The 25,517-nt window shown below is 45.0% G+C and overlaps 1 protein-coding gene across 11 annotated transcripts in view; it reads left to right on the top strand.

Moving 5' to 3' along the window:
• The window catches only part of SFI1 (SFI1 centrin binding protein), a 31,706-nt gene that overhangs the window by 1,529 nt on the left and 4,660 nt on the right, over nucleotides 1-25,517 (top strand). Inside the window, exons 1-32 of one of the 11 annotated variants that reach the window (XM_071572461.1) lie at nucleotides 586-726; nucleotides 1,474-1,639; nucleotides 3,519-3,698; nucleotides 4,739-4,810; nucleotides 6,991-7,098; nucleotides 7,384-7,478; nucleotides 8,953-9,070; nucleotides 9,688-9,790; nucleotides 10,123-10,279; nucleotides 11,045-11,197; nucleotides 11,636-11,703; nucleotides 12,058-12,093; nucleotides 12,751-12,843; nucleotides 13,226-13,323; nucleotides 13,724-13,805; nucleotides 14,711-14,889; nucleotides 15,119-15,194; nucleotides 15,909-16,004; nucleotides 16,405-16,481; nucleotides 17,122-17,224; nucleotides 17,707-17,803; nucleotides 18,412-18,572; nucleotides 18,959-19,033; nucleotides 19,305-19,379; nucleotides 19,736-19,912; nucleotides 20,765-20,889; nucleotides 21,773-21,868; nucleotides 22,035-22,296; nucleotides 22,981-23,128; nucleotides 23,858-23,975; nucleotides 24,683-24,773; nucleotides 25,264-25,509. In XM_071572461.1, coding sequence (XP_071428562.1) covers nucleotides 1,620-1,639; nucleotides 3,519-3,698; nucleotides 4,739-4,810; nucleotides 6,991-7,098; nucleotides 7,384-7,478; nucleotides 8,953-9,070; nucleotides 9,688-9,790; nucleotides 10,123-10,279; nucleotides 11,045-11,197; nucleotides 11,636-11,703; nucleotides 12,058-12,093; nucleotides 12,751-12,843; nucleotides 13,226-13,323; nucleotides 13,724-13,805; nucleotides 14,711-14,889; nucleotides 15,119-15,194; nucleotides 15,909-16,004; nucleotides 16,405-16,481; nucleotides 17,122-17,224; nucleotides 17,707-17,803; nucleotides 18,412-18,572; nucleotides 18,959-19,033; nucleotides 19,305-19,379; nucleotides 19,736-19,912; nucleotides 20,765-20,889; nucleotides 21,773-21,868; nucleotides 22,035-22,296; nucleotides 22,981-23,128; nucleotides 23,858-23,975; nucleotides 24,683-24,773; nucleotides 25,264-25,371 — 3,447 coding nt within the window. In that variant the 5' untranslated portion in view covers nucleotides 586-726; nucleotides 1,474-1,619 and the 3' untranslated portion in view covers nucleotides 25,372-25,509. The other 10 variants (XM_071572462.1, XR_011699311.1, XM_071572463.1 and 7 more) reach the window with 10 other exon arrangements.

Raw genomic sequence — 25,517 nt, 5'->3', positions numbered from 1 at the left:
CCGATACCGGGGCCATTCCCGTTCACGGGGTCATTCCCGATACCGGGGCCATTCCCGTTCCCGGGGCCATTCCTGTTCCCGATCCTGGGGCCATTCCCGATCCCAGGGCTATTTCCGATCCTATTTCTGGGCCCGTTCCCGATCCCTGGGCTATTCCCGATCTCGGGGTCATTGCCGTTGCCAATCCCTGGGCCATTCCCGATGCCGGGGCCATTCCCGCTCCCGGTGCCGCTCGCTCCCCGCCCGCCGCCAGGGGGCGCTGCGGCAGGCCCGGCTGGGGCGGGGCGGGGCATGGCGGGCTCCTCCCACCCCTCACGGCGGGGCATGGCGGGCTCCTCCCACCCCTCACGGCGGGGCATGGCGGGCTCCTCCCACCCCTCACGGCGGGGCATGGCGGGCTCCTCCCACCCCTCACGGCGGGGCATGGCGGGCTCCTCCCACCCCTCACGGCGGGGCATGGCGGGCTCCTCCCACCCCTCACGGCGGGGCATAGACGGGCTCCTCCCGCCCCTTCACGGTGGAGCCGCCTCCGGCTCCTCCCGCCCCTCAAGGCTCCTCCCTTCAGCCCCTCGGGGGTGGCCCCTTTGGGCGGGCGGGTCGTCGCTGCTTCCCCCCGGCTCCATGTGCCGCCCCCGCCGGTGCCGCGGTCCGCAGTGCCCTCAGAGGGCGGGGGGCGGCACCGCGGCCCCTCACGGGGTGGGCCGAGCAGCGTCGTGTGGGTGTGAGGTGTGTGGCCATCGGCGCGGAGAGTTCGGGGTGTGATTTTCCGCTGAAAGGAATTACGCGCAGAAAAACTGCAGAAAAAAATTTGTGGTTTCTTTGGGGACGAGTTTCTGGGGTTTGGTGGTTTTGTGGTTTGGGGTTTTTTTTTTTCAGTTGGTTGGTGATTTTTTGTTGTGTTTGTGTTTGGCTTTTGGTTTTCTGTTTGCTTTTTTTCAGTTTCTTGGTTGTGTTTGTTTTGGTTTGCGTTCTGTTTGTCTTTCTCCCTCCCACGCCTTAATCCAGGCTTACAGAAATACCCACTTTGGGTCTCGCACTTCCAAGGGGGTGCCTGTCCCTGGATCCAGGTGCTCTCCCAGGCTCTGACTCCCCCCAGGCCTTAGGGAGGCACAGAGTTCTGTGCACATGGAATTTCTCACTGGAGCTGTGTGGAATTCGTTGTTTCCTTAATTTCTGTCTGCTTGTGAATGAGGGAATCTTAGTGTTTAAAAAAACCCCGAAAAGGAGTCAGTTTGGTTTGCTGCTGTTTGTATCCCCCTTGGTTATTAATTTGTTCTTAAACAGCGGAATGTAACTTGGAGTCATCTTTGTCTAGCACAGCTTTGTTTAGGTAGGCACAGTTGCTGCCTTAGGATTCAAGTGGTTATAACTTCCTTACCATTGAATTTTGTCAGTGTTGCTCAGGGCACTGAGGCTGCGAGACACCCTTTTCATGTTAAACATGTTCACTTCCATTGTGCTGTTTGTGTGCAGGTCACCTGAGAGGAGTTCGTGTGTTGATTCGTTTGGTGGATTCACCACAAATAACAGGCACCAATTTGTGCTTTGTCCAAAGCTGGCAGACAGCACTGCAGAACAGAGAGTGAATTTGTGCACTGCAGGCTTGGAACTAGAGTGGAATGGAGAAATTCAGGAGCAGGTAAGCAGTAATAAGAAGATCCCATGTTAAAGACCTTAGGGCATCTTGGCCTTTCCATGGGACTGAAGAAAGTTGAGTTATTCTCATAGGAGGGCTTAGTGGTCTCCACGGAATGTTGTTAACCAGAAAGTGTTCATCTTAAAAGCACAACAAAAACACAACAAACACCCCACCCTCAAGCCCATCATGGAACACAACTTTACGTGGGTTTACATTATCATAACATAAAACATTTAAACATAAAAATTATGTTCTTGAGCTTGAGGTCTGAACTGGAATATATTTCGACCGAGTTGTTGGCCCAAGCACAGGTTTGTTCCATGGTGTCAGATCTCTTACTCTTCCCCTGCTTTCACTTTCTGACTTCACAAGAGTGAAGTGATCCTCAGCTCTTTATTTTTCATGGTTAGTTGCCATAAATTCTCATGGACATGGGCCATCATCACTAAAATACGTGCAGCACATACAATGTTTAGGAAAATTATTAGGTTTTCACATGCCTTAGACTTCAATACAAAACTTCTGTATGTTTTACCCAAGTGTGATTTTTTGGACTCCTTTTTGTGACATTGTCATCACATATGGTCAGACCAGGTTTCCCTTTGGAGCAGATTAAACAGTTTTAAGAGCTTTGCAGGAACCTCATTCTGGAAGCTGTTTTGCATAAATTTTAAAGTGCCTGAGACTCTTCAAAAGTGAGTAGAGTTGCTTTAACTGCACATCTTAATGTGAACAGAACTCTGCTGTCTGCTGGACAGGGCCCACCTCTCAGAAAACATTCAGATATTTTATAGTGCAAGAATTTCTCACACAGAATGCAGGTCTTGTTTTCTGTCATTAGCTTTGTTTTAGCTCCTTGCAGCTTGCTGGAACAGGCCAAAAATACTGTATTTGCTCCCAGAGATTCAGTGATTTGCTGCTCATAGTGGTTATTCAGCTGAACCTCTGGAACTGGCATTGCTCCAATCACTTTGTGAAGTCACCATTTTTTTTCTGGTTGCAGCCACATTTTCCCCAGCTTAGTTCAGGTGATTATTAGGGTGAGATTTTGGGCTACCCTCTTCTCTTTCCTCTTCTGGAGCTCAAGAACATGTTTCTGTTCTAATGTGCACATTTTTGGGGTGGTGGCAGCATTTGTTTTGGGAAAGAAGCTTCAATACAACCAGTTCAGCAAGTTTTATCTGGTTAGGGTTTTTTTTATTCCTTGTTTTCAGAAAATTATCATGACAAAATACTTAGAATTCATAAAAACACACTTGTTATTTTTCAGATTTTACATATGAAAGTAAACTGTGTGATAGGAAAATATGTACAATTTTGGTTTTTAGTGATGAATATATAAAAACAGGAGGAGATTTTTGAGTTTTTTAAAGAAGAAACATAGTTAAGATAGGAGTGAAACTAGGAAGGTTTTTTTTGTGAAAGAGCATTTCATGTTAAAATGGAAAATTCTCCCTTCAGTTCCCCAGTACTCAAGAGAATTTTTCAGCAGTAGACAGAATACCTTAATATATTTGAGAATTAAGGGCAGAAATCCACATTCAGATGTTCTCTGTAAAGACACCCTGTGTGCACACACATGGGAGGGGAAGCACAAATGCATTGTAGTGAGTTTTCATTTCAACTTTAAAGGAGAAAGGAATTTTTGTGGCCTGATTGCACTCAAATGTGTCTTTCTGCTTGTGTGGGGAAACTCTGACATTAAAACTCCAGATAGTGAAGAACACCTGATAAAGAGACAATCAATGTTTCAGCATTTTGTAGCTGTCACATTCTGTGTGTGATTGGATACCTTTGTTATAAATTAATTTATTGAAATAATACCATTTCTTTGCAGTTCATGTAGTTTTACACAAAATTCCTTTCCTTTCCTTTTTAGTTCAAAATCCCTGAAGATACATGAGATCCAACAACCACCTGGGCATCGAGTCCCTGCGAGTGGGCAGCCTGTCCCTGCCCACTGTGCCAGACATGAATGTCAGGCCAGAGCTCATGACAATCTGGGTCGAGCTGGGGATGCCCAGAATCAAAGAAGAAGGTTAAAAAAATTCTGGAGCAGGTGATAAGTACAAAACATTTTTCCCTGAATGGAGCAGTGGGGTCAGACCTAGAATAGTCTGGGTTTAGTAGTACCAGTGCAGGCTGAGGCAGAAGTTTAGTTTTTGTTCATGGCCATGTCAGGCAGTTTTGAATATCTCTTGTGGTTATTTGGCAGCATAGTCAGATTTCCCATATTTTTTGTTTTGTAATGCAGCATTTTAAAAAGGCTGTTCAACAGTATTCTGTGATACACTGCCAGGTGTTGTAATGATTTTTCCATTGCTCTCCTCTAGTGTTTTTTTACTTCTTTTGTTTGTTGAAAGAATCCTGGCTAAGGTGGGATGTAATTGTTTAGAGATTAAAAGCCTGTTATTTATTGGGCAACTGGAGCTGATGGAGCAGCTCAGACCTGCTGAAACAGGGAGGCCCCGTCATGGCTGTGCTTTAATTAACCTTGTGAAGCCTTTGGTGCTTACTGGGGCCCTCCGTGTGCCAATTAACTGTTAAATCCATCGGAAAGAAAAGGAGGGAAGGTTACAGTGTCACAGGAACACATTAGGGAGCTGAGCTGGTACTGGGAGACACCTGTGAAGAAGCAGAACTGCTGTGGGGGAGGTGGGAAGGAGGAAGATTTGGTTTCAGCCGAGGCTGAACATTAAACTGGCTCAGGTATTCTGGACTCAGCTGGTTGAGTTGAGGGAAACTGTGATGTTACCAGCCCTAAATCACAGAAAGGTCCCCCAGTTACCAGCACCCTGCTCAGTGGTGTCACTGGGTGTAAATGGGCTGCTTGGAAGACATTTGGCTACCTGGCTTTTCTAAAGTGTGTCCCAGTTAAAGCCTTGCAATTAATACTCAGGCCTCTGTTTATGCCTGATGAATTGTTGTGTTACATGTATTAATTCCTGGGTGTAAATATTTCATATATGCACTGATCTCTGAAAACCAGGCCCTTAGTTTTATTACTGAAACTAACATGAAAGTTCCTGGTTTTTTACTGCTGCCTGGGAATCTGCAGAGGAGGAGTACAAAGGCTACTAACCTTTCCTTATATTCCAGATATCTAGCAAGAAAATTCTTCTATCTGTGGGCAAAAATGACATTTGGACAAGTTCTCCCTTCCCAAGCCAGGTAGATAAAATTACAGAACTCAAGGGTGGGCTTCTTTTCTTTTTATTAATTGGCTTACTGGTGAACCATTGGGCTGAGAGAGCAATGCCTGCCATGAAAATATTTGGATGTAGCTTGAGGTCACTGGAAGGTTCTCTGTAAGTACCCTTCTTGCTCTTGCTTTTTGGTTTAATAATCCTGGTTAAATTTTACTAACTGAATTCATAGGAATTGTGGTGTCTTGATGGAGCTGAACTGTACATGCATATAAATGATGGTGTATGATTGTGGTTCCTACTTCAAATTTAACAATTTCTCAAAATATATGATGAGAGAGATCTCGAAATTCAGTTCATTGTACTGTTGGCTCTGTTGTTAATGTGTTTGTGTGTGTGTTTGGTATCTGTCTGACTTGGAAATCCCTGTGGCAGATCATTCCTTTCTGTTACTGTTGTGTGAGCTCCTGAAACCCCAGGCTTTGATACTCTTCTTGGCTTGCTTTAATTTGCATGTTCATTCTTGCTTGGCCACACCCTTGGGAACTGAAGCAGCTCCCAGTGGGAAGAGCTGCATTTTTTGCATTTGGAATAAGATCAGGCCCTCAGTGATCCAGTTTCATTGCACTGTATCAAATATATTCTGGTTTTGCCTTAGTTGGTAAATGGAAGGTGTCCTGTGAACCTCACCATCTTTGGTGTCCCCTCTACTGCCTGGCACTGCTTTGTCTGCCTATAAATTCAGGACAATGATTATTTGATTTTTTAAAAGTGGAGATACATTTTATAAAGATCAGCAAGGAACATAAGCAATAATGAATTGCCTTTTTAGATTTGAAAGTCCCCAGTTCTCCATAGCTTTTATTTGCAATGTTCTGTTAATGCACCAAGTCCAAAAAATTATCATATAGCTCATTTCTTCTTTCTTTCTTTTTTGTTTTTCCTCTTCTGCTTGAGTGTTTGGAATGACTTAGCAACTTGGCTTGGGGTAGGTGACTGTGAATTGGAACTTGTGAGAGGATTGGTCTGTGTTCGCTGAGGGACCTGTCAGTATTCTGGGCCTAATCCTACAGACATGACCAATTTCATGGAGTTAGTGGGATAGTTATGATCAAAATTGTGAGTCTGGGCTTGTGTGCTTTTTGTTTGTCAGCCTCTATGTTCTCATGGATCCTTTATTTACCTTCTCTCCATCAGAAATACAAAGAGGTAAGAAATATTTTGAAAGGATTCCTACTCCAGTTGATGAGACTTTTTATGTTCTTAGGCCGCTGCTCAGGTCATCTTGACCACATGGAGAAGTGTTTGAAGGAATATTTAAAAAATAAAAAACCCTAATTGTTTGAAAGATTAGATTATAACCATTATTTTTGATTATGTGATCAAACCCCCAGTTCTTGCATGCAGATCTTCCTCTATTTGAATTTTTAGCTGTTCACAGTTTTAGTTGAAATGTACCATCACTTCTTACCTGTCCAGGTGTGTGTTGATTAAATCTGGGTATAAAAACAGACACTGATCTATTGAGATTAAAGAATTTGAAGGTCATAAATGACTTGTGAATCCATTTTGTTCATGGCTCAGCATCCATTGGAAGCAGAGGGCACACGAACAGGTGAACAGATTCATTTTTAGCACAGATGATGTTCAATTGGCTGAAGAAGTTCCTGAGCCTATTCAAGTGTTCTTGGGGAAGATTTTAAATTTGTGTTGACTCAAGATCAGCAAGCTGTTTCTAAAACACAATGGAACATCAAAGCACTGTAAAATCTGATGAGTTTTTGCATTTGTTTCTATATATAAAATATTTTGAGTTTAAAATAGCAAAGAACAAAATTAGCAAGGAAAACACATGTGTTGTTATCAACTGTGCTGATAATTTGAGTAAAACAGAACTGGGGGTAGCATATGCAAGTTATTCATAGGTTTGGTCAACTGATGCTCTGATATTTGGCAAGTTAACAACATCTGTCTTATTCCTTGCCTTTATGTGAAAATTTACAGTCAGTAAACTGACTGGTTCTTGTCATTTTCACAGAGCCTTAAAGTGTCACAGTAGGGTGGTGGCTTTAAATGCAATTAGATGTTGTTAGGCTGATCAGGCAAGACTGAAGAAGAGGCAGGGTAACCTTCATTAAAACTGATTTGTGCTCATTCTGGAAACCTGTGTGAAATTTCCCATGTCCAAATCTTTCAACTGTTTAGGTGCTTTTATGACCAGAAGATTCTTCAAAAAAGTTTTGGCCTGTGGAAGGAGTGGCAGACAGTTTGCAGAGAAAGGGAGCTCAGCCTCAGAGCAGAAAGGCATTACAGGTTTGTGAAATGACTTCCCATTGGGGGTGTGTGAGAAATTTTCCTTGGGTTCTGAAGGAGTTATTAATACCAGTAAGCAAGTTACAGCCACAGTACCTCTAGGCCAAGGGCAATGTCTTCACTGCTTATTGTCAGATTTTTCTTACCCTGTCTTTTTTTGTTGTCTTGGGATGAAGTCAAAATTCCCTTTTCAGCATATCTCTGGAGTGCAACTCACCTTGAAAGAATCCTCCTTGTAGGCCCTGGAGGCTGTTTCACCAAGTGTTCACTGTTTTCCTTTTTCAGGCATTTCCTCTGTAGTTCCATACTCCATGCCTGGAGAGCCTACGTGTGCCAGCAGCAAGGGGAGAGGAACAAATACAGTGTTGCAGAGTCTCATGGTAAGTGAAGGGATGGCAACTGTCTGGGGACATACTGAGGTGGGAGTTTCCAAGGGAAACCTTCACCCAGAGTCCGTGTCCCCTGTGCCTGTTCATGCCCTGTCCCCCCCAGGCCCTGGCAGTGTGGTGCTCCCAGGAGCAGATGGCTGGCTGGGGCTGCCAGGGACACTCCCCGTGAGGCACTGCTGTGTAGCTACAGGGTTATTTAGGGATGCCCCTCAATAAGCTTAAGGGCCTCTCCATCTGCTCTGGTTTGCACTGGTTGTTTCTGAGGGGGTGGTTTGGTTGGTTTTTCATTTGTTTGGGTTTTTTTTTTTACTTAACGTGTATTCAAATAGATATTTCTTGTTGGACTGTGTTGCTGGGATTCTCTGTCAACTGTGGCTGTAGACATTAGATAATAATTCCCAGAGGTATTAACTGCACTCATTTTATCTGTATTCACTGTTCCTTCCAGCTTGTGTCTTTCAATTGAAAAGAAGCTCAAGCTTTTAAAGTGCCCCTTGTCTCATTGTGTAGATTCTTTGCTCTGCAATGGATTTGCCTTGGAGTTCTCTATACTGGTTGCATCTTCCTTGGGTTTCAGGGAATATGTTTCACTGAAGGGAAGGATGATGACCCTGGTGTAAAGATAGTACTGTGGTTTTGTTGTGAACTGGTTTGAAAAATCAGTTAACTGGTTTCTTTGCACATGATTGTTGCCTCAGGCTGTCATACAGTCTGGGACCTTTGGACACAAACTGTCTTACTGAGAGAGGCCAGAGTATTTACACCATGTTACTTAATCATAAACAGAAAAGTGACCTAAGTGACCTGGTTTAAGGTAGGTTGATGCTTGATTTGCAAAGAAATATTAAAAGAAAAGCTTGGGGTTTTTATGTGTAAGTGTGAAGGGACATAGAATCAGTGGTGTTTCTTTTCTAATAACTTTGCTTCAGTAGTGTCAGTTCTGACCAGCCAGCCTGCTGTGAGGACAAAGTGCAGCACTCTGCATAAAGTGGTAACCTGGAATTTGTGACACCACTTCTGTTTTTAGCTGCATGACCAGCCTGCTAAATAAACTTGACTTATTTCTGGTTGATTTCTCTGCTTGTACTAGAGAATAACTCCTGAAAAGCTACTGATGAACCTGATGTTGTTCTTTTTTTCCAAACAAACCAAAGAAAATCCTGTAATTCTTCCCCACTAAGGCCATTACTGAGTACTGTCACACAGCTCTGTCCCTGTAAGCACTGAGGACAAAGTGGTGCCATTGTCTGATCGTTCACGCTGCTCTGAGCCCGTGGCACAGACGGTGCTGTCAGCGGTTCTGAGGCTGAGCAGTGTGAGCGCAGGGTGAGGGTCCTGTCACTGCAGGGCTCCCCACGAGGTGTGTCTGCAGGTTGAGAGGGTGGGCAGTGATGGAGTGGCTCAAACACACCAGATTCCTGTGTGAACTTAAGGTGCTGTCGTTTTGTTTTTCTGTCGTGCACAGCAAAGAAGCACAAACTGCTCAGGACCTGGCGGTGCTGGCTGGTTTATGTTGGTGTTCAAAGGACAAAGCGTGGGATGCAGTCTGTGGCACTGGCATTCAGGGAAAGGAGCTGTCTGCGGTAAGGATGGAGTGCAAATAGGCAGAGAGGCACTGCCCATGAGGCCATGGCTTTTGCCTGGGTTGTCTTATCTTTTCCTACAGTGACTTTGGTGTCTGATTTTTTAAAAAAAATTATTTTTCTCTTTTGGTGTGTGTGAGTTCTTCTGGCACACCCAGACTATGAGTTTGAGACCCTATAACAGCCTTCCAATACCTAAGTGGAGCCTTCAGGAAGGCCGGAGAGGAACGTTTTGTAAAGGCAAAATGCAGTGAGAGAGCAAGGGGAAATGGCTCTAAGCTGAACAGAGCAGATTTAGATTGGATATCAGGAAGAAATTCTTCCCTGTGAGGGTGGGCAGACCCTGGCACAGGTTGGGCAGAGAAGCTGTGACTGCCCCATCCCTGGAAGTGTCCAAGCCCAGGCTGGACAGGGCTTGGAGCAAGCTGGGATAGTGGGAGGTGTCCCTGCCTATGGCAGGACATTGGAACAAGATGATCTTTAAGATCCCTTCCAACCCAGACTGTGAGTCTGTGAAAAGGTTGTTGTTTGTACCTTTTTCCAGTGAGAGGGAGGTGATTTCTTGCATGGAATTGTGGCACCTCTGTTTCAACATGTCTGTAACACTGTTTTGACAGCGTTTCGTGGGCAGTGTGGAGAAGACAACACTACCAGAAACACACTGGACATAAAATGAATATTTTGGCTCTGCAGCATTGGGCCCAGAGCCTGCAATTTCGAGTAAGTCCCAGGAGCTTCAGCTACTGCTGAACATTTCTAACATTTAAGTTGCACACGTGTGAAAGTGTTGTAGGTGAATAAAAATTAGGCCTTGTTCTTATTTACTTTGCAAATTGCAGTACTTACAAAGGAGTAACATCAGGACATGAGCAAATGGATGAAGCTGCATCAGGGCAGGTTCAGATTGCAAGTTCATTGCTCTTGGCTTTCACCTTTAGAACTTACATGGAATTTCCTATTGCCTGTGTGTTCTTCCTCTTCTCCTCTTTGTTCTATTTCCTTAATCTTACTGTTTTTTTCTCCCCACTGCCCTCCCTCAACTCCTCTGTCAGGCTTGGTTGCAGTGGCAAGAGCTGTATTTGTACAGCCAGAATGAGAAGCAGAAGGAGAGCAGGGCAGTAACTCACCATCGGCGCTGTGAACTCCAGAGGTGCTTGGGGGCGTGGCTCGGGTACTTGAGCCTCCGCAGAGTAAAGAAGCATCAGAATGGTGAGTGACAGTGGTGAGTTAGGGCAGGGCAGGGCTCAGCCCCTCTACTTAGGGCACAGTGATGGGTTTACTGTTCTAGGAGACACTGCAGTGTCTCTGCCCAACAGATGATGAGATGCAGCTTGGGCTGCACACGGTGACAGACCTGGCTAGCTGCGGTCATGCACTGAACAGGGAACATCACCTGCTTTCCATGAGATTTAAAAGAAAATGCTTTCCAGCTCCCTTGGTGAAAACTTGCACATTGTCTATTATATTCTGACTAGGATTTCTGTGAGAATGTAGTCAGGACTTTGAGCAGTCAGTCTGTGAATTTTCTTGATAATCAGACAAATCACAACTCATGCAGGATGGCAAAGATTATTACACCAGTTCTTTTGTCTTTTCCCTTGAAGTCACTGGAATGAGTTCAGGTATTTGTGTGAATTGCCTTTTGATTAGTGGTAGTGAAAAAGAATACAGTTTGGATATCTAGGAACTAGTACTAGGAGTTTGCTGAAATGTGTGCAAGCTTGTGTATGTTGAACAAGTATGTTGAAGTGTTGCCCTTCTTAAGTCAGTACAGTAGGTCGCTGCTTTAAAACTGCTTTTATGATCCACAAGAGGAATATAATCCATAGCTGAGTGTTAATGTGAGTTGTTGCCACCATTTCTCAGTGTTAGAGCTTCTGTCACATCAGAACTAGTGGCTTAGATGCCATAGTCTCACCTGATACAAATGTCTGGGACAGAACAAGTCGGGAGTAATTTGGGTTTGTTTTCCAGAGCTGGCTCAGGAGCTTCACCGGAGCCAGATGCTCCGGAGGTGTTTTTCCGATTGGAGGCTGTTGTTGGAGTGGAATAGAAGGATTCATGCTCACCAAAAGGCCTTGGAAAAACAAGCAGCCTTATGGACACTCTTTGCACATTGGAAGCATTGTATCCACCCTGTATTTACTCCCTAGCACAGACAGGTTAAAAGCATTCCCGCAGGGGAAAGATCTAGTTCATAAGCAGGAATGTTGTGCAGCAGCGTGGGTGACAACAAACATGCTATCATTAGAAAGATGTGTTACTGCCATACCAACAAATAATTAACCTGGTGCAATTACAAGATGTTAGCATGTTGACACCTAAGAGCCTGCAGAAGATGATTTATGGTTGTGGAGGAATTCCTTAACAGTGAATCAGAAATCTATTGTGGTAAGCCAGCAAAATCTAAAAACTTGCCTGTAGTCAAAACTTCTGCAGATAACAGTGCTGGAAATTCAAATACTGCAGCACATTTCAGTGGAGATGTAGTGCCCCTCTGTGGGAGAAGGCTGTGTGTGTTGGGAGGGATGTTCCTGGGTAAGAGATACTTTAACTCGGTGACAGATGTGCTGTGTGTGGAAGAGTCTCAGCAGTGGGAGGTGGCTGAGGAGCACTACAGACATCACCTCTTGGTAAGATCACTGTTACCTGTCAGGTGGGAGGGGCTGTGGGCATTGTCCCTGTAATGCTGACACGGGTGTGTGGCTGTTCAGTGGGAGATGCCACAGGGAGTTTGGATTGGACATCAGCTTTCTAAATTTTAACTATTCTGGAATCTGCCAGTTAAATACAAATGGTGAAACTCTGCTGCTCTCCAGAACAATTATTCTTCCAGTTGGGAAACTGGAGAAGTAGCAGATTATTCTTGAGGGTATTAGACTACCTGCTCCCTGGCTATTCCACCATGAGATTGCATTTTCCCCTTGATTTTTCTCTTTTTTTTTCTTACATTGTCTTGCTACAAGGATTATTTTTTTCCTCTGCAGCAATGCATGCATGCTGCTCTTCACATGAGACCAAAGGTAACTTACTGCATATGCAAATAGTTGAGTGTTTTGGGTTGTTTTGGTTTGTGGTTTTTTTTTTAATTAAAAATAAATTCTTGAAGGCTGTCTGAAAGGTGGGCACAAGCAAGCCTCCAGCTTTTTTTGCAACTGAATTATTTTCAAGGGTGGATCAGTACCAATCATCACAAGAATAGCAATAAATCAGTTTAGATCATGAAGTGAAAACAGTAGTCATTATAAGAGCACTTTAAAGCACGTTGCTCTCACAATGCTATTTACTGTGCTGAGCCCTTAATCAAGGTATTCTGGGACTGTAGACCCAAAGACCTGGTGCAGAGGAGACCTAAAAGGGAATAGGATGTTTTTGATAAGAAGCAAGTTATGAGTCTTGAACTGAAGGAGGTGAAAGACTTGGAAAGGATTTGGGTGGAGGTGTTGGTAGCTGAGTAAGGAGTTCAATGTGTCTCAGTAAACCTCTGGGAAAGTTTTATTTCAGCTGGAAAAATAACAATTTGTGATAGGAAATGGATGCCTGGCTTTGATGCCAAGGTAATGAATCTTACTTGTTGCAAGAAATAGCATCAAACACATATTGTGTTGTAAGGAGCAGCCAGTTCTGAGCTTACCTGATCTGGATTACATGAAGGCTGTTTGTATTTCTTGTTGTTACAGAAACTTGGCTTTAAAGGGCTTTGGCAGAATGTTGCGAACATTCGTCTGCAGAGAATGAGAAAGAATCTGTCACACCGTCAGCACCAAGTGACAGTGAGTCTGACTTTTGTTCTCCTGTTAGTTTTTCTTGAGCTCTCCTTATTGGCTTCCACTTTCACCTACAAAGTATCTTTTATTACAGCAGTGACTTTGTTCCTAAATACTAATAACCACAGAAAATCTCCTGCTTAAGTCAACTGCTACTCTTAGATACATTATTTTAGTTTTCTGTTTCCCTACATTTATGTTGATTCTTTTCTTTTACCAGAAAAATTCTTAGCAGGTTATAAAACAGGTTTGGTATATGAAGCAGTGCAGGAGGCAACCCCTGCAGTTTGCAGTTTAAGTAGGAGTTTAATAATTTCTTTCTCTGCATTCTTCTCCTCCCTTGATATCTATATTTTTGATTTTTTGTGTCTGTCTTGGTTTATTTCAGGTGCTGCAGAAGTTCTGGAACCGTTGGAAGTCCCGTTTGGAAGAGAGGGAGGAAGAACAGCAGCAGGCCTTAACATTAGTGGCTCTCGTCCGTTATAGGTACACAGAGAAATATTAATGTAAACTTGTACTGATGTGGAGTTTGTGGGCCTTTGGTTCTCCTTTAAAGTCTGGTAATACCTCTGGGAGCATGAGCATCTTGATGCCAATTGCTCTGATATTTGCTATGAGTAATGAACAATTTACACCTTCTGCTTCTCTGGGGAATGTGAGAGAGAGATTGGTTAAACCGATCTCTGAGGCTTGTTTAGATTTAAGAGCTGGACTGTATCAGAGTAATGATCTATCCACTGTCTGATCTCTAAAGAAGGCTTACATGATTTGAAAAATCAAGGAACTGTTTAAATTGTAGATGGATTGGTTGTTTGACTGTTGTGAAATCAATGTGTTTTCTGAAGGAGTTCTCTCCTGTGCAGACATTCTCCCTTTTTGCCTGCAGGAGGGTGTTGATGAGGCGAGTGTTTGACACGTGGCTGCTGAAGGCCCGAGAGCTGCAAGAGTATCGAATGGGAGAGAAGAGGGTAAATGTAACTCTCTCACCTGGCCTTGCTTATGGAATAGAGGGGGTGATTTCTTAGTCACTATCTCATGAGTTAGCATGAGATGGACTTGGGTGTTGTAAATTCTCTTTTCCTTGGTGGGGGATCAGGTCAGGGGAAATGGATTGCAACCAGTATTTACTGATCACTTTTAAGTGAAGCATTTTAATAATAGAATCAAGGTGTTATTATGAGAGGATAACAATTCACAGAGTTCAGTCGCTCATTCCCTCACCCTGTCAATATCTGTGTGCTCTCCCCCCACTGTCTGTTTCAGTTACTTCACTGAACCAATAATAGTAATAAAGGTCCAACACAAGCCTGTTTAAGAAGGCCAGGGTTGTACTGACAAATTAGTTTCTTCTAGGAAGGTATCCATAAAGTTCCCTAAGAAGTCCTTCATTTCCTAAGATGTGTATATATATAAAATCCCAGAGTCTCTATATGTAGCAGCCACTGTGGTCTCTTATGTGGGTTGTTAGACAGCTCCAAGTTTTTGGTAGCATGTGTGGGTGTCCTTGTGCAGATATGGCTGACTCTTGGTGGTGTGAGATTATCACCTCTTGTGAATTCAACAGGACTGGTTTCTGGAGCTTATTGGTTCTGGGAAGTCCTTCCCATGCTAGTTACCAGCTTGTATTTTATCTCTCTTTGTTCCGCTGTTTTGTGGTCACAGTTCCTCCCTCCACATGCACACGGGTGGTACCTGGAGAATGTGTTAAAGTCCCTCACAGCAAAGGGGCTTTGTTGCTGTGTCCCTTGCTGTTCAGCCTGAGGAGAGTAAAACAACACTGGACAGTTCTGTGCATGTCACCTTTAAGGATTGGCTCCTCGTGTTTGTATCTGGCCTGTGCAATGAATTCATCGCCACCTTCTTTCCCCCTTAGGCTGTGCTTCATTTTGAAAGGCGACTCCTGCGTTGTTTCTGGTGCTCCTGGCGCAGAAGAACAGCCGCGTGTTTGGAGGAGCAGGAGGGCTTGGTTCGTGCAAGAGGTCACTACAGTAACCTGCTGCTGCTGAAGGCCTTCTGTCTGTGGAAGCAAAAGACTCAGGAGAGAGAAACAGAGTAAGAAGACTTTTTTTTTAAAGGGAGAGTGGGGTTTTTTTGCCCTGTGGTGGCCTACTGAGGACAAACAGCATTTAATTCACAATGACGCTGACTCCTTATTTGTGCTTTGGAGTCTACTAGTCTGTGATTCAGTAAATGACTTACTGAAAATAACAAATGTGGGCTGTGCTAGAAAGATTCAGTAACATGCATTGCATTGTAGGAGAAATACTTATTTTTCTTATAGGAGGCTCAAGGAGATGCAAGCCTTAAGATTTCACTGTTCAAAGTGTCTGCAGCAGACCTGGAACAAGTGGAGGGAGGTGAGAGAGTTCACAGATGGGGAAGAACTTGAATTCTTTGTTATGTTCAGATTGCTTGTACCCATATGGCTAGAAATTAAATTGTTTGTTTTAAACACTAGTCATTCCTAAGCTGTCCTCCCTTTCCTGGTGGGTAAAACCAGTTCAGTGTGAGTAGAATAGGAGAGGGAGCTCTTTGGCTTCTTGTTCATGTGTGTAGATATGGTGAGGATTGGAGTACAGTTTAGATGCACCTGGGAAAGTAACCAGAGGGAGGTGATGAAATTGTCCCTACCCAGTAGTGTGTGTGTGTCCTTCTCAAACCCTTGTTTGCAGCCAGGCCATTGTGTGGCCTGTAGTTGTGCACAGGGTGTAGCAGACCCTGCCACAGGGTACTGTTGTACTGGGCCTTTTCCTTAGCATGGTGAGATGTATCAGATGGGCCTTTCAGCGGGTCTTGAGAATCTATGAGGAATTTTATAGTTGGCACTAGTGCATTGGTGCAGACCTGTTAACTTGAATGGATTGCACCTGTCTTCAAGAGGATTCCTACAAAGGGCAGGAAGGGGCACCTCAAGTAGACCTTTTGGAGGGATAGCAGAGTGCAGTACCAGTTTGATTGATTGGCATTTCCCCCAAGACTGGCAATGGTGTTTTTCTTCTTCTCTCTGCCACTGCCTGTTTCCCTCCTTCATGTGTATGTATCTTTGGGTTTTTTCCACTCCCTCCTTATAGTATGTGGGACATCAGCGTGAGAAGTGGAGGAAGTTGGTGCAAGCAGATCTGCACTATCGACACACATTGCTGACCAAGACTTTGGCAGCCTGGAAGGTAGGAGGGAATGTCCTTTTCTTTGAGACCCTTGTCTGGGTGTGCTGAAGTGTTTCAGTGAGAGCTGAAGAGCTGCCACACTACAGGCACCAAGTGTGCAAGGTGGAACAGAGGCTGTTGTAGGCAGGGCTGTATAAACTCTAGCTTTGCTTTGTGGAGCAGAAGAACCAGTGTAGTGTCGTGGCTTTGGGGAAGGGTACATAGTAGGTAGCAGTAACTACTGTGTGATGACTGCTTATCACAGAAAAGCAGCATTTGATTTCAGTGGCTCTAAGTATTTTTTTTCCACTTTACTGCCACTGGTACTCTTCTGAGCTGCTACTAAGAATTTCTAGATTTTTCCTCTCCTTAGAGGTGTTAACAGTGGAGGGAAATTTACCTCTCACTGCTTTTCTTGCAGAGTTACCAACAAAACATACAGTGCATTCTTCACCAAGTAGCTGAGAAGGAGGAGGAGCACCACAGGCTGCTGCTGGGGTGAGCCTTTTCCTTGGGCAATGGGAGGGAAGGAACTGCACTGCAGCCAAATTCATTACTTTCTTTCACTGCCACCTTTGGAACTTCTTGAGTGTTCAGTGCTGGGAGTTGACTCTGTCATGCACTATTTCCATGCAGGTCATCCTTTTTAAAAGAAATCAGCCTCTTCCTGTTTGCTGTCTGTTTTGCTTGAACTTTTTTAAATCTCTGTTTGTGTCTGTGAGAGTCAGCGGTCAGCAAACTGCATTGTTCCCTGCAGTGCATGGATTCTGTTATGGTATTAAAGCAGCCTGAAACATGTAGAGGTCTTGCATTACAGTGAGGAGAGTGATTAAAGGTGTTATCACATTGCATTGGCTGTAGTTACTTTAGTTTTGATTACCTTATTTGTTGTAATGCTATACAAGTTGAGTCACTTGCAGAGCCTGACTGGCTCAGCTGCTGGATTTCAGTGTTCTGCTTTGCACTGCCTTCTCCTCAGCAGAGACCTGAACAGGCAGAAGGTGGTTTGCACAACTGAGTTTATAGAGGCAGCTGGTTTTAGTTCCCTCATCAGTAGGAAGGTGCCAAAGAAACAACTGAGAATCATTTTTATTGGCATTTGTTTGTTTTTAAATTTTTTATGTGTTTTTGCCTTCAGGCAGCTGCTGTGTACCTGGAGAGAAAATGCCCTTGCTCTTATACACGAAGCCAAGGCAACTACTCGGGCAGATGAGCACTACAGGAGAGCAGTGCTGTCCAAGGTGAGGTCTGTACAGCAGCTACCAGGGGCTCAGTGCAGGGGCTGGTTCAGAGCAGGGGTCAGGTAATGCAAGTAGAACAACCAAAACTTAATCCAAGAGCCACTAAAAAGTGGGAGTCTCACCTTGTTTTTACAGGTGTCTCTGAAACTTGTCTGAGTGAGCTCATGGTTTTTCCTCTTCCTTTCTTTCTCCTCATTACTTAGAAGGAAGGGAAAACTCAGTAGTATGTTATAGCACAGTAATACTGGTGAGGTGGAGCAGGAGGGTGGGTGGATGGAAAAGAAGAATGCTTTGAAAAATGCCAGGGGGGCCCTCTGAAATACTGCTGTATTTAATTTGTAGGAAATTTTCACTGTCTTGCTGACCCTTCTCTGAATAATGAGAAGGGCATGGTTACATTGCCAGCAATGGGGAGTACTTTGCTTCCCCTTCCATTGCAGTGCCAGATTGTCCCCCATGTCCTGTTTGCATTGAATGTTTAGGTGTTGCTGCAGTGGAGACACATTGCCAGGCTACGAGCATGTCACCACCGGGAGAAGGTGACAGCTGTGATGGAGGCCAGAAAACACTTGGATTTAGGTGAGCTTATGGAAATACTGGTCTCTCAAAAGGCCTGGTTATCTGTGTAGGAGCCAAGGTGAGTCTGTTGTGTCATCTGTGCAGGTGAGGTGACTGACTGGTCTGTTAGCTTGCAAAGGACATCCCCCTAGGATGGAGAGTGACCTGGGACTCCAGGGATCTGCTGAAGGCTGCCTGTGTCTCTTGCTTTTCTGTTGGTTCCTTGTCTATATAAGGGGTGGTAACACTTCCTCCCTCAAAGGAATTTTCCATTACTAATTTTGAGAAGCTCAGACATCTGTTTGAAAGCAGTACAATATTACTGCTTCAAGGCCCTCAAAGTCTGCAAGCATTTTCATGGTACTTGACACAATGAATCTGAAGCACAGAGATCAAATGATTCCCTAAAGGTTATAAGGAATGTCAGTGGCAGCAGGGAGGACTTGCAAGTCACAACTCACTGTTACCTGAAGTGTTTCACAATTCTTCTCCCTTATACTGAACACCGTCAGTGCTGAGTATGGTCCATGTTAAGTATTGCTGAAACAGTCTGGAAGAGCACCTGATCATTGATACTCTGAGATTAATAGTCTCCTTGTGGTACAAGTCAATTTATCTTCTCCTAACAGTGCATTTACAGACCCTGTTTCTTCACTGGAAGGAACTAGCAAGGGAGTCTCTGATGCTGAGGGCTCAGCACCACAGGGCAGTACAGCACCACCAGCAGCACCTGCTCCAGAAGTACCTGGTGAAATGGAAGCATTATCGTCGATGGTGCCTTGAGAAAATGGTGAGAATCTCCCCAGCCTGTGGGAAGGGACATGTGGAGGAACAGCTGTGTGCCCTGGAGAAGGGACTGGCAGTCTTGGCTGAGGAGGGGTGTGACAGCCTTCTGTGCCTGTGTCTTGCCTGAAGAAACTGATAGAACTAATAGACTTAACAAGAGATGACAAACTGAGCATGCCATGGGTGGGACCATTTACTGGAATGAAATCCTTCCTGGTCTCACAGATACCTGCAAACGGGGTTACAGTGTAGAGCACTTGGGTGTTGAGGGTTGTCTCATCAGAGCAGAGGGAGAGTGGTAAAGGCTGTTTGACAGCTGTTCTGCTCTAGTAGGGTTTGACTCAGGTGAATGAGGTTTGCCTGCGACTCCTTGTTTTGGTTGCCTTTCAGCTGCTGCAGAGACGGGGAGATCACCTGATGACTCGTAGGCTTTGCTCTGCTGCCTTCTCTTGCTGGAAGGCACGGGTAAGGAATTTTCCCCTGGGTGGATACTCAGCTCCTTGCTAATCCTTATCCATTCTTCTCCTTCAAGTTCCATTTACACAAGCACCAAAAAAAGTTAATTTTCAGGATTTTTTGATTCCACTAACACAGGACACACCTTGCCATAGACTGGGTGAACTGAATAGGTTTTTCTGCTGTGGCTCTACCAGCATTTCCTCTTTGGTTGGTGCTTTGGCTGGTGTGGGATGTATGAATTCTAACGTGGTTGCTCTGCATTGTTTTTCCCTGACAGCTGTGTCAGCAGCAGTGGGAAAAGCGGCAGACGGTGCAAGCGCTGTGGCACTGGTCCCTCTCGCTGCAGAGGAAGGTGAGGGGTGTGTGGGGCAGGAACAGGCAGTGAGTTTGCAGGTGTGCAGGTCTGACTGCAGTCAGCAGAGTGCATGCTGAGGATCTGCTTCCTCTGGTCTTTGGGGCGCTCTATGTTATTTTGGAATGCTGGAAAACTATCCTTAAATCTTCTTAGCCGATTAAAAAATGTAGACATGTTTTACCCTATCCAGCCTCAGCTGACTTAAATCCCTGTCCCTTTGTCCTTGTGGCCGTGTCCCATTGCTGTAACTGTGTCTGTTCCTATGCAGTGGAAGGGAAAGGGTTCCTGTCTGCAGGGGGAATCCCTGGCCCAGCACCTGGAATACTCACAGCTCCCTCTTGTTCCTGTTGTAGGTATTTGATGCTTGGCTCATGTTTGCCAAGGGGCAACAGGAGAAAGAAGGTGGCATTGAAAAAGGCACAGGAGTTCCCCACACAACTTCTCAGAGAGAAGGTGTCACCTGGCCCTTGAGAAACATTGGGGGCATGAAACAGTTGCAGGGCCAGCTCTACGTCCAGCACCAGCTGAAGGTGAAAGAGGCAAATGATTGCTCAGATACATCCAGAATTGGGCTGCTCTGATCTCTGCTCTGTGTGGGGATGTGTGTTTGTGTATGCGTGTATCTTGGAGTCCCACATCCCAGCTGTTGTTTGGATCCCACATGCACTTTTGCCTGTGGTTCAAAGTATTTCATTCAGCTGAGACTGGAACACTTCAGATTTGTATTGCTAATTGGGAACCTTTCTTAATGAAACAATTTCAAAACTGGTCAGCTCCTGCCACTAACAATCTTTCTAGATTTAAGCAGTTGCAGTTGGCTAGGATCTAGTCTCAAAATTCCTTGCAAGAATGAAGCATTAGAGCTGCATCTGATCCTATCTTAGCTTTAGCACTGCTTGTACCTTCAAATGTGGGCTTGTGTCACTTCTGCTTGTGAATATGAGCCCAGCCCTGTGTGTGAACAGGAAGATAGGGCTGCTGTGGTAGGGAAGATACTGGTTGCTCCCTTCCTGCTTGTGGGCAGCTTTCTCAGCTCTAGTCCAGACTTTCAAGATACCAGTTGTTCCATTTGCTATAATGTGCAGCTTGCTTTGCTGCAGAAGTACCCAATTCTCCTTCCCCAAATGTTACCACAATAACCTGTTAATTTAGCTGAGAGAGCTGCTGTGGCTGTGAGGTCATCAGAAATCTCAGTTCCTTCTGCACTGTCCTTCTCCCTTGGTGATGTGGTGTTGCTTCCTGCTCTGAGCCATCAGACTCTCTGCTGCTCTTTGTGTTGGCAGGCAGCCTGTCACCTTCCTGCCAGCTGTGCCATGCTGTGGAAACACAAACCTCTCTCCAAGAAATTAAATAAGCTTTGTTCTTTTCTGCCACCTCTGAAGAAGCAGGTGACAGTTAAAAGGCCTGATGAGACAAGAGGACCTTCAGCAGAGGAAGAGCCATGGCCTTCAAATTGCAGACATCTACCACTGCACCCTGCTGATGGGGGCTCAGTTCTCAGTGATCTGTGAGTGTAAAGTTCCAGTCCCTCTCCCTTTTCTCTGGCATATTTGCATATATGTACTCTGTCCATGTGTGTCTCATTTTTGTGTTTCATTCTCCTTAACTCTTTCTCTGACCTGCATTGTATGGCTGGTGGTGGAATCACCCAAGAGCTGCTGTGTAAGGCCAACATCAACCCACCCATCATGAAGGAATTTGTGACTTTATATTTGCATGTCAGTGACAGGTGGGATCAGCTCAGCCGGAGACCTTCACTGTGTTTCTCAAGATACAGCTGAATTCATGGAGTGTTGGTCATTTGCCAGTTAACAGAGAAACTTTTGAGAGACCTGTGATGAGACTCGGCCATCAGGAGAGCTTATCTTGCCCGTGACCCAGAGCTGTCACTGAAACTCCTTTTCACTGAAGTTGTGCATAAGCTCTCATGAAATGAAAAATATCAAGATCCTGGCTATACAGAACTTTCTTCTTGCCCCTTTCTTTGCCCTGGGAAGCTTTTCCTTAAAAAATTCCTGCTGATCACGGGGCAATTGCAAAGAGTAATTTCCATGAAGCTTCTCAGCCCAGGACAGGAGCCCTGCAGGGAAATAAGATGGTAACTTCACTTTGCTCTAAGCTTGTATATGCTGCCAAAAGAAGGGTTTCTGCCCTGTTCAGTTGTGTCACTTCCACCACTCCCTGTGTTGGCACAACCATTCACATGGTGAACCAGGTTGTCACATTAATACAGGTGGAATTTTAGTCTTTAGGAATTATTAGTACATGCAATGGGAATGTTGCAGAGCAGCGATGAATGATGGAACGAGACTGTTTCTTTGGCTGCTATGCCAGTTTATGCCAATTAAAATAATCCTGAATCTGGGGCACTGTTCTGTTTTTCTTTCCAGAAATGCTACTCAACAAGCCAGGTTACTACCACAGAGGCCTGACTGCCTTCTGGAATCTCTAGAAAGCAAGGAACTGCTTGGACCTCCTTTCACTAGGTAGAAAATGTATTTTTTAAAGTAAAGAGGGTGACTTATGGTGGGCATAGTAAAGCAGTTGACTGGGGAGCTGTATGCAAGGGAACTACAGGATGCTCCTTTTCTGCACTGACTGCAAAGAACAAGGGTTGCACTGTATGGTGACATTATCCTCCTTCCTTTACAGGTCAGAGGTGCCCGTTGAGCAAACATCTGTGAGTCAACCTTCTGCACAGGCTGGGAACTCAAGGCTGACACCTCACAAGGAAGAAAGCACCTGTAAATGGCTTTCTCAGATGGGCAATGCTGCTCATTCTCGACCTTCTCTCCCACATGCTGCTCTCCCCTCTCCCCCACTGAGGATACAAGATGTGCCTCATGCTGGGCAGGGGCCAGCGCTCTGGTCTCCTGCCTCTTTCATGCCCCGAGGGAAAGCTGGATCAGAGAAGGTGAGAGCACTGCTGAAGGAACAACCAGTGTGCCTTTTGGGCTGCTGTCAGCAGGCATGTTGCCTATTGCTGTGTTTTCCTGTGGCACTTCTGAATTTCCCAGCTCTGAATTGCTCCTCTAAACTGCCCAACTGGATGTTGTGCTGTTCTTTTCTTGTTCTGTCACCTTTAAAGCTGACCAAGTGAACTACCTCTGAATGCCCCCAGTGTGAAGCAATCCACATGTGTGTTGCACTAATTCCTGCCTGTTTTCCCAGTGGCTTTCCTACCCAGATCCTTTGGTAGCAATTCCCTGAGGGTGCTGCCCCTTCAGAGATCAGAGCAGTTACAGTTTGCCATCCAGATTACAGAGGTTTAAGAGAAACTGATTGCTCCAGTTTAGGAGCAGTAGCTGTGTTTGAGCTCAAAAAACTGAAACTTACTCTACCTGCAAGTCGCTGCTTGCATTTTGAACCCTTGTTCCACAGAATGGGAGGTGTTAATCTTGATGAAATGACTCCATGTTAGACATGAATAGCCCATTTTTAAGCTCTGCTTCTTCAGTGGGATTTTATGAGAGGGACTCAGCAACTACACACATTGTCTGAGTGGGAGTAGGGCTTAGTAGGTCAGGTGCATCCTACTTGTAGGGCTCAGTCAAGAAAACCCTTTGAGGGAAAACCCACTATCATTCTGGCCTTGTAGGGAGGAGGTCAGCCTGTGAGAGGTCACAGAGGAGCCCATTCCCAAGACTCTCAACAGAACACTGTGGAGAAGAAGTTGCAACCAAATTTGCAACCACATTTGCTGTCACCTGAAAACTTGGTGGGGCAACGGAGTGGCCAAACTGCAGGTAAGTCCTCAGATCTGAGCTGTGGCAGCTGCACATCCTCCTCTAATTTATGAGACTCCAAGTCAACTCCACAAAACGTATGGGAGACAAGGCAGTCTCATGTGCCAGAAGTGTTCCTTTTTGGGATCAATACTGTTGTGTGGATTTTACTGAATTTAGGGCTAAAGGCCCATTCTAGGGATTGAGGAATTGCTTGAACTTGGCTTCTTGTAGCAAGAATGTGCTCAGGTGCTGGGGCAGAACTCGCTTCAGGAGAGTTTACCCAGCCAGGCTCTGAGGGCTTCCTGTACTTACAGTGTGGGTGTAAAGGGGACAGATGAGGTCTAAGCACCTCTCATTCCAGTGTTTTTAAGGACTTAAAGGCATGAAGTTTGTGTTCTGCAGGACTAGACTTTAATTACTTAATTACTTCTAGACTAGATAAAATAACTAATAAATCCTGAGTAGGCCAAAGCAGTATTTGTGGTACTAAACCATCCACTAGAGCATCTTAGAATTTATGTATTCAAACTGAGTCTTCAGGGCTTGTGCTGCTGCCAGGACCCTGCCCTCTCACTGTGCATGACCTGTTGGGTGCACAGGCACATACCACTGAGTAACAAAGCATGTGCAAAGGACTCAGGAGGGTGCCACTTTTCCTGTCTATTAAAAATGTTCCCTGTTTCTTTGTTAAGATTAACAGTGCACTTCTGTTCTACTTCCATTCTTGTGCCTTCCATTGAGCTGCAGGGGCAGAGGGTGAGCACAGTTCCAGAGAGGAAATGGTGCTGCAGAGAGAGGTGGCAGCTGAACTCCGACACATCCAGCAGCAGATGCAGTACTACTACAGCAGGAAGCAGGAGCTCAGGTATATTGCAAAGCCCTTCAGCCAGCCCTTCCTCATGTTGTCAACTCAATATTGCATTTTTTATATATCTACCCTGAAAATACTCGAGTCAGTGCACAGCAAAACTGTGAATGGAACAGAGAAAAGTTGTAGAGATTTTTATTTTCTCCTTTTGAGGTCACTCCAGGTGAAAGGGAGGATGTGCACAACTTCTTTAGTCAGCAAGTAGTTTAATTATACCTTTGGTTTAATTATACCTTTGGCAGCTCTTGGAGAAGCATGTCAGAGGTATCACTGGCTGTAATCTGAAGGCAGTACAAATTAATTGCACAGAGCAGCTGAAATTTAGCTTTTAGTTCTTTTATCAAGAGGAGTGAAGACTGAGCTTTTCCAACTGTCAATTAAAAATTAAATATGGCTGCTATTTGATAACTGCTCTACTAGAACAAGAAAACATTTACAAAATTGCTCAGAAGAAAGTGGGGTTTGGAGGGGATTTAACTGTCAGGAAAGGAAGAAGTCAGGGACTAGAACTAGGACATGGAAATAACAGTTTCCTCTGCTTTCCAGCATCCTTTTTTCTTTCCACTTTTTAAAAAGATGTTAACCATTCACAGGTTTGAGACAAAAAAACTGGGTCTCATTGCAGGTATCAATTGCAAGTCTAAGTTGGCTTAGACTGTTGAGCTGTTAATTGGGATAAGAATCCTTCTAATCCTTTTTATCAGGTCCTGTCAGCAGCAGGCACAGATTCTGCAGCAGTGGCTGGAGAGGAGCACAGGAGCAGGAGCCCGAGGAGTCCAGGAGGAGCTGGGTCAGGTGTGTGCACAGCAATCAGCTCCTGAAGGGATTGGCACTGTGCTCCAAAGGCTGAGGGGAGCTGAGAGGAACTGGGCAGTAAACTGTTAGTAAAATGCCAAGAGAAGGGAAACTTAGAGTCACAAGTGGGCTGGGCAACAGAACAGGCTGTGGAGATGCATCTTCCTGTTTGTTCAGAAATGTAACTCCAGCTCCAATAGACCTTTCCGAGGCTATTTCCACGCTAACTCCACACAGTTTCTGAAGACAACTCCCTTGTGTGCAACCTGCACTGCTCTGAGTGCCCAGGTTCACATAGCAGGCCTGGGACTGCACTGGGAGCTCTGAACTCAGCCAGTACTGAGCTGTTCCCAGGGGACACATCCTGTCACCCACTGGGGCTCTCAAGTGGGATAGTCCAAATTTGGGCTTCTGGAGCAGCTCTTGCTGTCAGAAAGACTAAATGCTGCCTTGCTGTACAAACAGCTCATGCACTTCTCTTCCCTTGCAGCTGCAGGTGAGGATCAACACCCTCACCAAGGCACAGCCAAGGGAGAGGCACCATGTGCAGAGCCTGCTCGCTCGCCTGCAGGAGATCCAGCTTGCCCTGGACCTGTGATGCATCTGAACCAAGTCTCCAGCTCAGGGGTAGGACTTCTTGCCCCTTTGATAGCAGGGGAGGAGGGAAGAGATGTATGCATTCACTTAGTTCTATGTATGGCATTTACATTTGATAAATTAAAATATTTTTGCTTGTTTCATTGT

The sequence above is a fragment of the Pithys albifrons genome, chromosome 17 (assembly GCF_047495875.1).
Source record: "Pithys albifrons albifrons isolate INPA30051 chromosome 17, PitAlb_v1, whole genome shotgun sequence".
NCBI classification, from domain to species: Eukaryota; Metazoa; Chordata; class Aves; order Passeriformes; family Thamnophilidae; genus Pithys; species Pithys albifrons.
The sequence above is the reverse complement of the archived record's forward strand: the minus strand, read 5'-3'. Positions and strand labels throughout refer to the sequence as shown.